Raw genomic sequence first — 18,043 nt, 5'->3', positions numbered from 1 at the left:
GACTGTGCCTTTAAACAGATTGAAAAATTCCAGAAAATAATATCATGGCTTTAGAAGCTTCTTATAGGCTAATTGACATCATTTGAGTCAATTGGAGGTGTACCTGTGGATGTATTTCAAGGCCTACCTTCAAACTCAGTACCTCCACAAGTCTGGTTCATCCTTGGGAGCAATTTCCAAATGCCTGAAGGTACCACGTTCATCTGAACAAACAATAGTACGCAAGTATAAACACCATGGGACCACGCAGCCGTCATACCGCTCAGGAAGGAGACGCGTCCTGTCTTCTAGAGATGAACGTAATTTGGTGCGAAAAGTGCAAATCAATCCCAGAACAACAGCAAAGGACCTTGTGAAGATGCTGGAGGAAACAGGTACAAAAGTATCTATAGCCGCAGTAAAACGAGTCCTATATCGACATAACATGAAAGGCTGCTCAGCAAGGAAGAAGCCACTGCTCCAAAACCAGCATGAAAAAGACAGACTACGGTTTGCAACTACACATGGGGACAAAGATTGTACTTTTTGGAGAAATGTCCTCTGGTTTGATGAAACAAAAATATAATTGTTTGGCCATAATGACCATCGTTATGTTTGGAGGAAAAGGGGGAGGCTTGCAAGCCGAAGAACAGCATCCCAACCGTGAAGCACGGGGGTGGCAGCATCATGTTGTGGGGGTGCTTTGCTGTAGGAGAGACTGGTGCACTTCACAAAATAGATGTCGTCATGAGGTATAAAAATTATGTGGATATAATGAAGCAACATCTCAAGACATCAGTCAGGAAGTTAAAGCTTGGTCGCAAATGGGTCTTCCAAATGGACAATGACCCCAAGCATACTTCCAAATTTGTGACAAAATGGCTTAAGGACAACAAAGTCAATGTGTTGGAGTGGCCATCACAAAGCCCTGACCTCAAACCTATAGAACATTTGTGGGCAGAACTGAAAAAGTTTTGCGAGCAAGGAGGCCTACAAACCTGACTCAGTTACACCAGCTCTGTCAGGAGGAATGGGCCAAAATTCACCCAACTTATTGTGTGAAGCGTGTGGAAGGCTACCCAAAACATTTGACCCAAGTTAAACATTTTAAAGGCAATGCTACCAAATACTAATTGAGTGTATGTAAACTTCTGACCCACTGGGGATGTGATGAAAGAAATAAAAGCTGAAATAAATCATTCTCTCAACTCTTCTCTTCCTGACTGATTATTCTGACATTTCACATTTTTAAAATAAAGTGGTGATCCTAACTGAGTTTAAATGTCTTTGGCTAAGTTGTATGTAAACCTCCGACATCAACTGTACATGATGTGGCAAACCTCTTCAAAGTTAGGAGCGTTTGTCAGAAATTAAGTGGGAAACTGTCACCAAAGTCAGCCCAGAATGAAAGTTATTTCGAACATGACAGTACCTGTGTGTTTGTTTCGCTGTCCTGGTCCACCCAGGCCGCAGGTAAGGTCAAGGATAGCAGGGTTCGGTACACAAATCTGGTTCTCGGTAGGTCCAGATCTAAACGCCAACAGATAAGTCCAAAACAGTCCAGCTCGTACACGGTAAATCCAGCCAATGTAGATTGTCTCTTTCTCTATGGTTCATAGATCCTTCCCGCCCTCTCTCTCTCTTCCTGGTTTTTCTTGACCTTTTATCTGTGGGTCGGCTCCACCTTCTGAGGGTTCCCCTTGCTTCTGGGAATTGTAGTTTTGGCAGTCGGCCATTTTGTGATCTGTAGTTCTGATCGGGGTGGCCATTTTAGTGATCGGGCAGAGCCGTTTATTAGTTCTGCCCCCACATATCTGCCATTTATCACTCGACCCCCTTCTTTGCCACAATGAATAGAATGTGAAATATAAAAATGGGGTTCCTATGTGGCTCACTTCCTTGCAGGCAACATGCCAGGATTGTGGGTTCGATTCCCGCTGGGGCCATCCATGTGAAAATGTATGCAAGCACAGCTGTAAGTCCCTTTGGATAAAAGTGTCTGTTAAATGGCATATTTCATATTATCTCGATGTTATGTGTGCTATTGTCCTTCTACTGTCTCACTCCTGCATTATTAATACAATCATTATGACTCGTCATTTATGTGAGGATTAATGTTATCCACCTGAACAGCTCTCCACTGAACGTGTTCACTTGTCTGGGATCAATGTCAGCCTACGTTACTGAGCCTTCAGATCAGCTGGGGAACTATCGGAGCCCTGGACAGCTATTTTGTGTGTGTGTGTGTGTGTGTGTGTGTGTGTGTGTGTGTGTGTGTGTGTGTGTGTGTGTGTGTGTGTGTGTGTGTGTGTGTGTGTGTGTGTGTGTGTGGGACGTGTGTGTGTGTGTGTGTGTGTGTGTGTGTGTGTGTGTGTGTGTGTGTGTGTGTGTGTGTGTGTGTGTGTGTGTGTGTGTGGACGTGTGTGTGTGGGGGGGGACGTGTTTAACTTTACTTGTGGGGAGCAGAAGTCCCCACAAGAATAGTAAACAATCAAAAATGTGACCAACTGGGGACATTTTGTTGGTCCCCTCAAGGTCAAATGCTATTTGTAGGAGGTTAAGGGTTAAGGTTAGAATTAGTGTTATGGTTAGAGTTGGGATCTTGGGTTAGGGTTACATATCAAGAAATAAATTGTGGCAAAAAATAACAGGCAGTAGCATACAAATAGCGAAATAAAACTTGATTAAATGAACATTAAATAACTTGAAAGCCTTTACTGTATTTATCTTTTAATACAGTCATCTCATTTGAAGCATCGTTATATTCTTCGCTTGTTTGTAACGATTGCAAAGAAATTAGAAACTCTTAATTGTAGGAATCACATTCGTTTTGAAGTTATCGGCGGTCACAGAAAGACGGATAAACATCTGGATTTTGTGTTTAGCATAGATCTGTGAATACAGTGACGCAGAAGGGCAAAAAAGCCCTTGAAGATGCACTAAGAACAGCTAAGTGCTGTCTGAGGCAATCATTAAATAACAATTGTTTTTAAGAGCAGGTTTAGAAATGATGGTTTTGGGAAACAGCTCGTAGATTTAACGATGCTCCAACGAAGGTTCTAAAGATGAACTTGGCCATAAGATGCTTTTGGGAAACCGGGCCCAGATAAGTACTGATAAGGTACGGTGTGACTCATAAAGCGAGTTCATAAATAGTTGCACAACCTTACAGGAAATGAGGATAACTATTTTTCATAAGGAAATGAGGAAATGGGTAGGATTGAGGAAATGGGTAGGATTTATTTCGCAGTGATCGATCATTCATCCAAATACAAAGTCATTTGTACACATTATGCACATTTAAAAAAAATATATATTTTCTACCCTTATTTGACCAGATTCTCGTTTACAGCAACAACCTGGGGAAGAGTTGCAGGGAAGAAGGGTTGAATGAGTTAATTGGAAGCTGGGTATGACTAGATGGAGCATGATGCATAGCATACCACATAACTTAGTTCTGAGACCATTCTTTATAGTACTGCACCTGTAGTTCCATGTGTAAACACTTCACATGAACTCTGTTTGGCGATCCCTATTATCAAACATTTGCACAATGCACAGTACAATAACCAGTAATCCAGTAATAACAACAGCTTGATGAAACTCATCTTGGTCATTCAATAAGTCCTCACATTGACATAAGCATTAAAGTGATAGATAAAGGGATAGTTCACAAAAATAAACGAAAACTTCAACAAAAAAGTTAATTATCCCTTTAAGGAGAGTGCTTGGATTTCTCCAGAATTGATGTATGTTATGACACCTCATGAGTGTGAGCTTTTATTTTGGAATCCTGAATTAGAAATGCGAATCACATGATACTGCAGTTTTGACATGATCATAAATCATGATTTTTAATATATGAGTATAAATCTCTCAGTGTACAGCATTCACCGGTCAACTGATATCAACTAACAGCATAATATTAGATAACGGGAACCTGAGTTTACAAATAACAAAAATGTATACTTGTTTTATTTATTTTATTAACAAAGTTATGCAACACCTAATTCCCCTGTGTGAATAAGTAACTGCCCCCTTACACTCATAAACTGGTTGTGCCACTTTTAGCTGCAATGACTGCAACCAAATGCTTCCTGTAGTTGTTGATCAGTCTCTCACATCGCTGTGGAGGAATTTTGGCCCACTCTTGCATGCAGAACTGGCTCTTTCTATTAAGGCAACTCGTACAGGTCCTGAGGCAGCAAAGCAACCCCAAACCATCAAACTACCACCACCATCCTTGACTGTTGGTATGAGGTTCTTACTGTGGAATGCAGTGTTTGGTTTTCGCCAGATATAATGGGACCCATCTTATACAAAAAGTTGACTCAAGTTTGCCTGGATGCACCTGGATGATCATCAAGTCTCTTGGAAGAAGGATATATGGACAGATGAGTCAAAAGTATAACTTCTATGATGACATGGGTCCCATTATGTCTAGCAAAAACCGAACACTGCATTCCACAGTAAGAACCTTATACCAACGGTCAAGCATGGTGGTGGTAGTGTGATGGTTTGGGGATGCTTTGCTGCCTCAGGACCTGGACGACTTGCCTTAATAGAAGGAACCATGAATGCTGCTCTGTATCAAAGAATTCTACAGGTAAAATTCAGGCCATCCGTCTGTGAGCTGAAGCTGAAGCGCAGCTGGGTCATGCAGCAAGACAATGATCCAAAACACACAATCAAGTCAACATGAAAATGGCTAAAAAGCAACACATTTGAAGTTTTGGTCTAGTCAAAGTCCAGACCTAATCCCAATTGAGATGTGACAGGACTTGACATGAGCAGTTCATGCTTGAAAACTCACAAATGTTGCAGAGTTAGAGACAGTTCTGATTGCAAGAGTGGGCCAAAATTCCTCCACAGTGATATGCGAGACTGATCAACAACTACAGGAAGCATTTGGTTGCAGTCATTGAAGTTAGAGGTGGCACAACCAGTTATTGAGTGAAATTACTTTTTCACACAGGGGAATTGGGTGTTCCATAAATTTGTTAATTAAATTAATAAAATAAGTATACATTTGTTCTGTTATTTGTAAACTCAGGTTCCCTTTATCTATCTTAGCGTTTGGTTGAAGATCTGATAATATTCAGTATCAAAAATATGCAAAAACAGATCAAATCAGAAAGGGGGCAAAGACTTTTTCACACCACTGTATGTTCTAGAAGTCATTGAGAGACTCTAAATGTGCATTGCACATCCATAATACCAAATGTTTCTATCGGCCATGTCATGAACCTTGAAGTCTTTACTGAAGACTCATCTGTCTCTGCCTGGCCAGTTCCCCTCTCTCCGCTGGCATTCTCTGCCTCTAATCCTATTACAGGGGCTGAGTCACTGGCGCTCTTCCATGCCGTCCCTAGGAGGGGTGCATCATTTACATTACTTTACATTTGAGTCATTTAGCAGACACTCTTATCCAGAGCAACTTACAGTAGTGAATGTATACATTTCATACATTTGATTTATTTATTTTTTTCTGTACTGGTCCCCCGTGGGAATCGAACCCACAACCCTGGCGTTGCAACCACCATGCTCTACCAACTGAGCCACACGGGACCTCACTTGAGTGGGTTGAGTCACTGACGTGGTCTTCCTGTCTGGGTTGGCGCCCCCCCTTGGGTTGTGCCCTGGCGGAGATCTTTGTGGGCTATACTCTGTCTGTTATATCTGGAGTATTTCTCCTGTCTTATCCGGTGTCCTGTGTGAATTTAAGTATGCTCTCTCTAATTCTCTCTTTTTTCTCTTTCTTTCTTTCTTTCTTTCTTTCTTTCTTTCTTTCTTTCTTTCTTTCTTTCTTTCTTTCTTTCTTTCTTTCTTTCTTTCTTTCTTTCTTTCTTTCTTTCTTTCTTTCTTTCTTTCTTTCACTCTCTCGGAGGACCTGAGCCCTGGGACCATGTCTCAGGACTACCTGGCATGATGACTCCTTGCTGTCCCCAGTCCACCTGGCCGTGATGCTGCTCCAGTTTTAACTGTTCTGCCTGCGGCTATGGAACCCTGACCTGTTCACCGGACGTGCTACCTGTCCCAGACCTACTGTTTTCAACTCTCTAGAGACAGCAGGAGCGGTAGAGATACTCTCAATGATCGGCTATGAAAAGCCAACTGACATTTACTCTTGAGGTGATAACTTGTTGCACCCTTGACAACTACTATGATTATTATTATTTGACCATGCTGGTCATTTATGAACATTTGAACATCTTGGCCATGTTCTGTTATAATCTCCACCCGGCACAGCCAGAAGAGGACTGGCCACCCCTCATAGCCTGGTTCCTCTCTAGGTTTCTTCCTAAGTTTTGGCCTTCTAGGGAGTTTTTCCTAGCCACCGTGCTTCTACACCTGCATTGCTTGCTGTTTGGGATTTTAGGCTGGGTTTCTGTACAGCACTTTGATATATCAGCTGATGTAAGAAGGGCTATATAAATACATTTGATTTGATTTGATGAACAAGATATACTGTACTGTATAGTGTACTTTAATCAAAATGCATAATAAGCTATTTCTATTCGAGGCTACAAGACTGTTATTTTATTTCTGAACACAAAGAAAACAGTGTTAGTGCTGATCTCACATATACCACTGTATACATGCACAGTATATACTACTGTATATAGTATTTCTTATAATTTTGTTCTCTTTTTCTTTAGCCAATGTTGGTCTTTAATACAGGGCCGATATTGACAATTCTATGATCATTGAAACATGTTGGTTGTACAGTAGCTACGTCACGGGTGCCATATGCCCAGTAAACTTCTGCATATACACTACCGGTCAAAAGTTTTAGAACACCTACTCATTCAAGGGTTTTTCTTTATTTTTACTATTATCTACATTGTAGAATGATAGTGAAGGCATCAAAACTATGAAATTACACATATCATGTAGTAACCAAAAAAGTGTTAAACAACTCAAAATATATGACAGCTTTGCGCACTCTAGGCATTATCTCAGACAGTTTCATGAGGTAGTCACCTGGAATGCATTTCAATTAACGGTGTGCCTTGTTAAAAGTTAATTTGTGGAATTTCTTTCCTTCTTAATGCGTTTGAGCCAATCAGTTGTGTTGTGACAAGGTAGGAGGGGTAGACAGAAGAAAGCCCTATTTGGTAAAAGACCCAGTCCATATTATGGCAAGAACAGCTAAATTAAGCAAAGAGAAATGACAGTCCATCATTACTTTAAGACATGAAGGTTAGTCAATACAGTAAAATTTCAAGAACTTTGAAAGTTTCTTCAACTGCAGTCGCAAAAACCATCAAGCGCTATGATGAAACTGGCTCTCAGGAGGACTGCCACAGGAATGGAAGACCCAGAGTTACCTCTGCTGCAGAGGATAAGTTCATTAGAGTCAAGTTCATTATGTTATTTCATAGTTTGATGTCTTCACTATCATTCTACAATGTAGAAAATAGTACAAATAAATAAAAACCCTTGAATGAGTAGGTGTCCTAAAACTTTTAATCGGTAGTGTAAGTTTGCTTTCAGAGACCATTCGTGATTGATGCCAAAGAGTCCAAATGATTCATCCATATGTGACCCTCCACCATAGAGACTGTGATGTCATCACTCCCAGGCCATCAACAGCTTGGTGAATGGCACAAAGGCACCATGGCCAGCCTTGCTGCAAGGGAAGGGAAACAGACAGTCACCACATAGCAGTTAGATTTCAGTACCTTAGAGTAAAAACTAGGCAGACCATTGGGTAATACAACACAGTGTTATAAAAATATCCCTACAAAATATCACTTTCCGGATAAAGAAAAGACATCCACTACATGACCAAAAGTATGTGGACACCTGCTCGTTGAACATCTCATTCCTAAATCATGGGCATTAATATGGAGTTGGTCCCCCATGTGCTGATATAACAGCCTCCACTCTTCTGGGAAGGCTTTTCACTTTTCATGTTGGAACATTGCTGCGGGGACTTGCTTCCATTCAGTCACAAGAGCATTAGTGAGGTTGGGCACTGATGTTGGGTGATTAGGCCTGGCTCGCAGTCGGCATTCCAATTCATCTCAAAGGTGTTCGATGGGGTTGAGGTCAGGGCTCTGTGCAGGCCAGTCAAGTTCTTCCACACAGATCTCAACAAACCATTTATGTATGGATCTCGATTTTTGCACAGGGACATTGTCATGCTGAAACAGGAAAGGGCCTTCCCCAAACTGTTGCCACAAACTACAGAATCGTTTAGAATGTCATTGAATGATGTAGCGTTACGTTTTCCCTTCACTGGAACTAAAGGGCCTAGCCCGAACCATGAAAAACAGCCCCAGACTATTATTCCTCCTCCACCAAACTTTACATTTGGCACTATGCATTGCGGCAGGTAGCGTTCTCCTGGAATCCACCAAATCCAGTGTGATCAATCACTCCAGAGAATGCATTTCCACTGCTCCAGAGTCCAATGGCAGCGAGCTTTACACCACTCCAGCCGACGCTTGGCATTGCGCAGTTCCCGATGAACAGTTGCTTCCAATGGCAGTTTGGAACTCGGTAGTGAGTATTGCATCCGAGGACAGACGATTTTTAGACGCTACGTGCTTCAGCACTCGGCGGTCCCGTTCTGTGAGCTTGTGTGGGCTACCACTTGGCGGCTGTGCCGTTGTTGCTCCTAGACGTTTCCACCAGGGAAGCTTTAGCAACTGTCTTGCTGGAAAAGTGGCATCCTGTGACATTACCACGTTGAAAGTCACTAAGCTCTTCAGTAAGGCCATTCCACTGCCAATGTTTGTCTATGGAGATTGCATTGCTGTGTGCTCGATTTTATTTTCCTCTCAGTGGCTAAAATTGCTGAATCTACTATTGTGAAGGGCTGTCCACATACGTTTGTATATATAGTGTACTTTTATCGAAATGCATAATAAGCCATTACTATTTGATGCTACAAGACTGTTATTGTATTTCAGAACACAAAGAAAACAGTGTTAGTGCTCATCCCACATATACCATTGTATACATGTACAGTATATACTACTGTAAATAACATTTCATATCATTTTGTTCTCCTCTTTTGACAAACACGGGCTACTCACGTTTGCTTTCAGGTTGATATTTGCATGTTAAGTCAACCAATGACAATGTCAGCAGCACAAGTTGAAGTGTGTCTTGAGCATGGAACCATATTTGCTATATTCTTTTTTTATAACAAAATACAAACAAATCGATAATGACAGTGACAAGACAACCATAAAAACGGAGGACGATGTACAATACATGACGATACCCAAACCGACAAACACACATCATACAACACATTTGGACAAGACAGATCAGCAATGCCATAGTGTAGTAGCCTAATACAAAAATAAACAAGGAAAAATGTTGTTTGCTTACACTCTATTGCCTATGGATCATTTTACCCTTATGGTAGCATATGTTAATTTAAATTTATATTGTTCATTAACAATGTTGTGGACTTTCTCAAATGAATATGCCTGGGTACCCAGATAATATAATATTGCAGACACTTTTATCTAAAGCAACTTACAGACATGTGTGCATTCATTTTATGTGTGGGTGGCCCCGGGAATTGCTAATTCATTGTTTAAACAGGTTGGGTGTTAGAGATGTAGAACTTTGTGTTTTGAATATTAATATTTTACCTAGCAGAAGTATTGTGTCATTAATTGAGGGGATATGGACATTGAGGTCACCCAAGATGATGAGTTGGGGGTTAATATGTAGTTTGATGGAGTGATGGGAAAGCCAGCCTTGAACCTGTAGCCAAAACAAGCTCACTGTCTGACAGTACTAAAACAGATGCATTATGTCCTCCTCCTCTTCATTACAGAACCTTCATTTAGAGTCTTGCTCAATACACCAAATGGACAGCATTTTCTTTGTTGACAGCTAAAAAGAATCACACACACCAGAGCGAGAGAGAGAATATCTGCACATATGTGATGTTGTACACAATTTTTGGGGACCACTTTTTGCTTGTGGGCACTACTTTCAGAACTACTGGCAAAAAATAATCCAAAAGTACCAGAGAATCCCTAACTGAAAGGCTCTTGAGTATCTATTGGTGTTTTGTATGTGACATTGAGGACTTGCTTCCATGGTATTGGGTTGTCAAAGACATCTTCCCAATACCTTTGAAATTTGTATGGAATTGCAGATAGGTGATGGAAATTCAAAGTGAGTTGATTTTAGATTTTTGTGTCCATTTTTTGTTTTTTATAGTAAGATGACATACAGTTAAATTATGCTTTACTTTCTTCATCTTAGCTTTACATGTGGGGGATATAGCAGACAGCAATTGAACATACATATGATTTGTACAAACATCCACATAGGCTCTAAACACTGTTCTAAAATCAAATAACTTTCCATCTTTCCACGTCCACAATGTCATTTTGAAAATAAACATATTTTTCAATAAACAATTGTTTCAAGTTTATAATTGTTACTTGTATGTGTGAGGGGCCTGGAGGCCCTACTACTGTAAACAACAGGATTCAGTGGAAAATGTATTTAAAGTAAATAAACCCTTCAGTTATAACTAAAAGCACTGTTGAACCTTTTCCTGTCACCTCTAAAAATAGAGATCTATTTATACTCCACAGTAGATCTCTAGCAATTCTACCAACGTAAAAATGCAAGGATGAAACATCCCTTATTCACAGAATAACTGATTTAAGACTACAAATTATTGGTAAATAAAGAGAGCCGTTACCATTCAAAGTAGCACTGTCCTCTGTGTGTGCCATCTTGCTGCCCGTGTTCAATTGATTCCAGCTCTACTCCCATATGGAAGTCTGGCTCCCCGTCCAGGTGGCCCAGGTAACGAACTGTGCCTGTGCTAATCCGTCCCGAGGGCAGCAGGACTCGAACCCGGTGTCCCATCTGCAGGTCTAGGGGGGAGTGAGGCACAAAGACCCGGTGTGGACCGATGGAGGTCCTCCAGGAGCTCCCACTGGGGGGACTGAAGGTTTGCTCTTTTTAGATGACTTAAAACGAATAGGATTTCAAGGGACATTACACTCTAAAATCAAAGTTTTCAGATCAGACCTGGTTTCAAATACTATTTATGTTTTTTTCAATTACTTTCAAAGACATTTTGAAGTAAGGATTTGATATTTTTCTTTTGAATTATATACAGGCAGTGTATTTTCAAATACAAATATTTAAATACTCCATGCATTTGAACCCAAGTCTGTTTGGTCCTAGGGGTGTTTGAAATGATGTATTTGGAAACAAATATTAGAAAATAGTTTCAAATCGTAGGCTATTTATAGGATTATTTCAAAAATAATACTTTCAAATACTTCAAAGTGGTTGATTTTAGACACATTCTTTTAAAATACTCAAATAAATAAAATAAATATTTAAATTACAAATACTTAACTACGCATGTATTTTAACCGAGGTCTGTTTGGCTATGTTTACACAGGCAGCCCAATTCTGATCTTTGTTTCACTAATTGGTCTTTTTACCAATCAGATCAGTTCTGAAAAAGATCTCATGTGATTGGTCAAAATACCAATTAGTGGAAAAAATATCAGAATTGGGCTGCCTGTGTAGACACAGCCTTACAGACCTCAAAAGTAGTCATTGTTTGTGTGGATACAGCTATATGCCTCAACTCCAAATTAATGGAAAAGATAAGCACTGCAAATCTGGAAAGTACATGCTGCATTCCATGGACCAATTTTAAGATCTGAAAACAAGTGGCAAACATTTTTAAGTGTAATGGCCTTTTGACACAGCTGGGAGCAGGTGAAGAGAAATGGCTCTACCTGGTGGCTGTAGACAGAGCAGAAATGGGTCTGGAGCTAAATGCTGAGTTCAATGAGACCTGGCTACCAGACAAGCTGCTTTGGCATGTGTCGCCTGTTGATGACATCGTCTCAGACCCTCTGCTTTGGTTGGAATGGCTCAAGCTGCCTGTTATTTTAAGTCATGGATAAGATTATTATTTCCTATTCAAAACACAGATATTAAAGGGAGATTACACTTCAGAATAAACATTTGTCCAATGTTTTCAGACCTCAAAACTAGTCCAATGGTAAGATGAATACATGTTCCAAGACTTTGAGTGTGTAGATCTAGGTATATGCCTTAACCACAAATTAATGGAAAAGATAAGCACCAAATAAAATCTGGAAAGAGGAAAACGTTTATCTTTTCCATTCATTTGGGATTAAAGCATATAGCTTGATCTACGCAAAAAATGGCCTGTGACGTGGACCTATCTGAACATTAGTCTACTTTTGAGGTATGGAAACATCTGACCAACTTTTATGTTGGAGTGCAATGTCCCTTTAAATCCCATATGATGATTATAGCAAATCAAGTACTGTTGATCATGTGATTTACTTGAGCTGTCCTGGTCCTTTTCATCGTAAGGATGTCTGTTCTTCACCTCTGAATCGCCAAGGTCCTCGAAGCTGCCCACCTGAAGTAAACTTCCAGGCCTGGCTACAGTCTCAGAGATCAGCTGATCAAAATAAAAAAAAGTTGGCATCAAATTATTATTATGACTAAATGATGAAACACACACACACACACACATAATCATACAAACACACACACACTCAGACACACGTTACGTTACGTTAGTCCATCGTATCCGATGATGACTTCCACTTCTGAGTTAACGGTGAATTCTTTGGTGACTGTAGAGTCCAATCTGAGATCCACAAACGTTATTGCAGGTGGGGCATATGCAGTCTCTTTGGCATATGTTTGGCCTATGTTTGGCATATGCAGGAATTATTGTATGTCTCCTGAACTGTTTTTGCTGTCTCTCTGTGCTCTTCTCTTCCCACCTCTGTACACCGCTTTGGCAGAGCTGCCGCCAGGTGGAACCGTCAGCAGCAGCATCTTCCTGGTCTGTGGGTTTGATGTTGCACTTGTTCTGCAACATTTTCAGCTGGTCCTTGTAGGGCTTCATCTGCCCCCCCACCGCAGACCGCCGGCCAAGATGTAGCTGGCCATACAGGATCTTCTGCTGCAAGCGATCCTGAGACATTCTAATAACATGCCCAAGCCAGCGCAGTTGGAGTTGGGTGACCATGGCCTCCATACTCTTGCAGTTGGTCTTAGCAAGTATTTCTGTATGGGGCACACGGTCACACCAGGTGATTCTCAGGATGCGCTGCATCGCTCGAGCTGCTTGTTGTGGCAACTGTAAGTAACCAAGGATTCACAGCTGTAAAGACTTTGATGTGGAGGTGGAGATACCTGTTTTGGAAGACCCTGCGTCTGAGTTTCCCGAAGCCAGATGATGCTTGCTTGATCCTATTTTGAATTTCGAGGTTGATGATGCAGTCCTCTGAGAGGATGCTGCCCAGGTATTTGAAGGACGCGACTATTCCCAGTGATTTGTGTTCAATGGAAGACCACCTCTGTCTTGGTGGTGTTGATAGACAGTCCCATCCTGCTATATACCCTCACAGCCGCTACAAGGACGGACTGAAGGTCTTCTGGAGTGTGGGCCACAAGAGCACATCATTAGCATACTGCAGCTTAAGAACCCGCTCCGTCAAAACCTTGGTGGTTGCTTGGAGCCTCCTGATGTTCAATAGGTTTCCATCCAGCCTGAAGTCCACCGCAACCCCGCTGCTATCCTCAAGCTCCTTGTGGAGAAGCTGGGTGACACATATCAGGAAGATGTTAAAGAGTACAAGTGCCAGCACACACCCCTGCCTCACACCGATGCTTACTCCAAAGGGCACTGACTCCTGCACTCCTATGGCCACCCGAGCCATCATCCTATCATGGAACCGGCAAAGGATGTTGACAAATTTGTCTGGACTTTGAGTAGATTGCCCCATAGTAGTTCCCTGCTCACAGTGTCGAAGGCCTTGGAGAGGTCGACAAAGACCATGAAAAGGTCCTGATGTTATTCACGGCACTACTTCTGGAGTTGCCGTGCCGTGAATATCATGTCGACCGTACTCCTGTTCTTTCTGAAGCCGCATTGTGATTCTGGCAACAGTTCCTCTGTGATGTTGTTCATCAGTCTGTGCAGCATCACCTTGGCCAGGACCTTGCCGGCAACAGCCAGAAGGGATATCCCTCGGCTGTTGCCGCAGATGAACTTGTCACCCTTGTTCTTATAGATGGTGACAATGTTTGCATCCCACCACTGTTGGGGGACAATCTCCCGGTCCCAACCTCGGTGATGTACTGGTGGAGCATAAGTAACCTCCCTTCTTAAGTAGCTCTGCCGGGATGCTGTCAGTGACAGGAGCCTTTAGTTCTTGAGGGAACGGAGAGCTGATAACACCTCTTGGATGGTTGGTGAATGGTTGATGTCTTGAATGGGTGGACGGACAGGCAGATCTTCCAGGATGGAGTGGTCTGTAGGAGATCATCAGGATCTGGTTTTGGTCCTTGAAGAGAGTCAGACCATCAGTTGTTTTCAGGGGGGTGATGGAGCGACTTCTAGGGACATAGATAGCTTTAGCTGAGAAATTGTGCATGTCGTTTTTGTCGGCATAAATTTGGATTTCCTGTGCCTTATTCATCTACCATTCATTCTGCAGAGCATGCAAGGTTGTTTGCACTTCCTTGAGTGATGCACGCCATTGCTGGCGGAGGGTAGCAGATGTGGGGCTGGTGAGAGTAGCCCTGTGCGCTTTGTGCATAATGTCCAGTAAGGTTGTGGTCTCAGAGTTCGCACCGAACCAGTCCTGATGTTTCCTACCTCTGTAGCCAATGGAGTGGGCCGCTGCCTGATAGAGCACTGAACTAATAGATGGCCACTTCTGGTCCCTGGGTCCTCTGCGCTCAGAAGAGGCTCAGTCTCCCTCAGTCTTTCAGCGATAGAGCCTCAGAACTCGTCCCTTTCTGCATCTTTCTCAAGCTGGGTACACACACACACACACACACACACACACACACACACACACACACACACACACACACACACACACACACACACACACACACACACACACACACACACACACACACACACACCTGATGACGGAGGTCCTGCTGTTTCCTCTGCATTTCCACAAACTTCCTGTCCCATGTTGCCCTCTCAAAGGTGATCTGGGTCTTGAGGGCCTGGATCTCCCTCTCAGCTGTGAACAGTCTCCTCTGCATGGCACTGCTACCATGAGGACAACCCTCATCGTTACCTGTTTTTTGTTTCACTTGATGGTTGTGATCCTTTCCTGTTCTGTGAGGTTCATTGGGCTTGTATTTGATTGAGTAGTATGGGCTCACCTGCATCAAAAATCAATGACAGTCAAACAGTATTTCCAGAGCAAGAGGGTTGTCTAAGCTATAATTGTCAGATAGGACACATAGCCCATGGTCCTAGATCAGTTTGTGCTGTGTAGTTAACTCCTATGGTCATTGTCATTCTTGGCAAAGAGTTGCACAAACAGATCTGCGACCAGGCTATAGGACACACACTCACCCAGAAGAATCTGCAGGTACATAACAGACCCTTGAATGTCCATGCAAACACACACCACAGGATATGCGTCACCATGCTGTTGTAGTATCACCTCTCATTGTCCTATCCTACCTGAGAAAAGAAAGCTGTTGTTGAGGTGTGCCCATAGGACATTCTTATACTGTGTAACTCAAACATTTTTGTGTATCTCTATCTCTATTGTGTGTTCCGTAAGTACATAAATGTTAATATACTGACTGGTGCTATAGAGTGGACAGTGTTGTCCCCATTGACACCAGTTTGATTATTTAAAGGTTCATGTTTGAGATTTCAACACCAGCGTTTAGAATGTGAGGCTCTGAGACTTATAATACAGCAGTGCTATTCAATAATATAAGTTCTCTATTAAGTTGTTGGTGACATGTGTAAGGTGTGTTCATAATTCCATGAAATGTAAAATCAAGCCTGGTCCCTGATCTGTTTGTGCTGTCTTACCAACTCCTACTGTCATTTTTTTGGTGTAATGACAATATAAATTGACGAGACAGCACAAACAGATCTGGGACCAGGCTATATGATATCGACACTGCATCCACAATTTTACCACCTCCATTCGGATTATGTCTCTGTAATACAGCTAGTTCTGGAGATTCATTCACTGAGAGCTTCAACAAACCATTGCAAACAAACGTGTAATAGCACTAACAATCATGTAATAGCACTAACAAACATGTAATAGCACTAGCAAACATGTAATAGCACTAACAAACATGTAATAGCACTAGCAAACATGTAATAGCACTAACAAACATGTAATAGCACTAACAAACATGTAATAGCACTAGCAAACATGTAATAGCACTAACAAACATGTAATAGCACTAACAAACACGTAATAGCACTAACAATCATGTAATAGCACTAACAAACATGTAATAGCACTAGCAAACATGTAATAGCACTAACAAACATGTAATAGCACTAGCAAACATGTAATAGCACTAACAAACATGTAATAGCACTAACAAACATGTAATAGCACTAGCAAACATGTAATAGCACTAACAAACATGTAATAGCACTAACAAACACGTAATAGCACTAACAAACACGTAATAGCACTAACAAACATGTAATAGCACTAACAAACATGTAATAGCACTAACAAACATGTAATAGCACTAACAAACATATAATAGCACTAGCAAACATGTAATAGCACTAACAAACATGTAATAGCACTAGCAAACATGTAATAGCACTACATTTTATACAGACAGATATGCGGCTAAATACAGACCGTTCCATTCAGCCAGAAGGTGAAGAGAATGAAAGTCAGAATGTCAAAATGAAAATAGCTCTGCTCTTTTCAGGTCAACGCCGTCACACTCCATGGTGAATGCTAGAACACCATACAGTACTCACTGACCTGTTGCTATGTCCAGTGCTGTGAGAGCAGTGTTGCTCACGAGTAAATCTTATCTAATCTTCTTAGTCATGCTGTGTCCGGGGCCATGTTCTTCCAGACAGCAGCTTAATTCTGCCTCCCAAGCCTCTACTGTAGGCCTATCTTGATGAGCCGGACGAAAATGAAGTGTCTTCCTTTCAATGGCATATTCGAGTAGACAGTCCTGAATTGTATCTACTGGCTGATATTTTCTGTAATATTTGATAGTCAGGCACAACGCACTGTATTATATAGGGTTATATCATATTTATGTTATCAATATTCAGACAGCCAAGACATGCTTAGGTTGTCCTGATATGGACACCGTACAAAATAATGAGCCAAAGGTCAACGGCATGTGTCTGCTCTAAGCACAGACATCCTGTCACTCTCAAACACAGCCTTTTGTTTGCATATCATTTTGCATTGATGGTCTTTGTTTATGCAATAAATAAATGAATGGTCATGGCTCTGAATGGCCATGCAAAACGAGTTGTTTTCTTTGATTCAAAATCTTGGCATTTTGCTTACCTTGTGCAGGATATATCTGTTTTCCATCCTAATTTGTTTACATCTGAAGAGTGAATGTCATACTGTGGCACTTTTACATGAGCGATAATACCCAATCATAATCAAAAATATTACAATACACACTTTATAGTTTCGGCAACATTCCCATTTTCACTTGACATTGCAATATGATTCAATCTCAGTTCGACGGTCACATTTTCTATCCGTCAAGGAGAAATTAAAGTGATAGGAATTCTGATGTAATGTTCTTCAACCCTGCTATCTACATGTGTGATCTTTTGAAAGTTTTTACACTTTCTCTGTATGTACAACACCACTTACACATATTTACAATACAGTACATTTGATAGTCACCGGATACTGTATACACTCCTGATTTGAATGGCTACTGTGTAACATTAGAAAAGCATTAGATAATAAAATATACTGTATACTAATTTCACCCATCTGCATTAGAAATGATGCACATTTTGTCCGACAAACATATTGACACTGACCATCATACTTTATTGTTTCACTTTGCTTCCGTTATCAATGACTGCAAGGAAAGCCAGTAAACACAAACATGTAAACTTGTCTCCCTTGAATAGCTCAAACTGGTTTTGCATTGAACAGGTCTCGCCTGGAAAAAGAGATAGGTCACAGGTCATTACCGTTACTAATGGTGTAGCCAAATTATTGCTGGGTTGTTGTTGTGGAGAAATATTATTTAGTGA

General features: G+C 41.3%; 1 protein-coding gene across 1 annotated transcript; it reads right to left on the bottom strand.

The window, feature by feature from the left end:
* Window positions 1-7,431: 7,431 nt before the first annotated feature.
* On the bottom strand, window positions 7,432-16,822 carry LOC106605116 (uncharacterized). Its single transcript, XM_014200442.2, has 7 exons — window positions 16,650-16,822; window positions 15,371-15,481; window positions 14,923-15,174; window positions 12,313-12,433; window positions 11,733-11,880; window positions 10,670-10,918; window positions 7,432-7,612 (listed from the first exon to the last, which is right to left on the bottom strand). Exons 2-7 carry the CDS (start codon window positions 15,443-15,445, stop codon window positions 7,555-7,557), a joined length of 903 nt encoding a protein of 300 aa, XP_014055917.1. The 5' UTR covers window positions 15,446-15,481; window positions 16,650-16,822; the 3' UTR covers window positions 7,432-7,554.
* Between the last annotated feature and the right edge of the window lie 1,221 nt (window positions 16,823-18,043).

The sequence above is a fragment of the Salmo salar genome, chromosome ssa05 (genome assembly GCF_905237065.1).
Source record: "Salmo salar chromosome ssa05, Ssal_v3.1, whole genome shotgun sequence".
Lineage (NCBI taxonomy): Eukaryota > Metazoa > Chordata > Actinopteri > Salmoniformes > Salmonidae > Salmo > Salmo salar.
The sequence above is the reverse complement of the archived record's forward strand: the minus strand, read 5'-3'. Positions and strand labels throughout refer to the sequence as shown.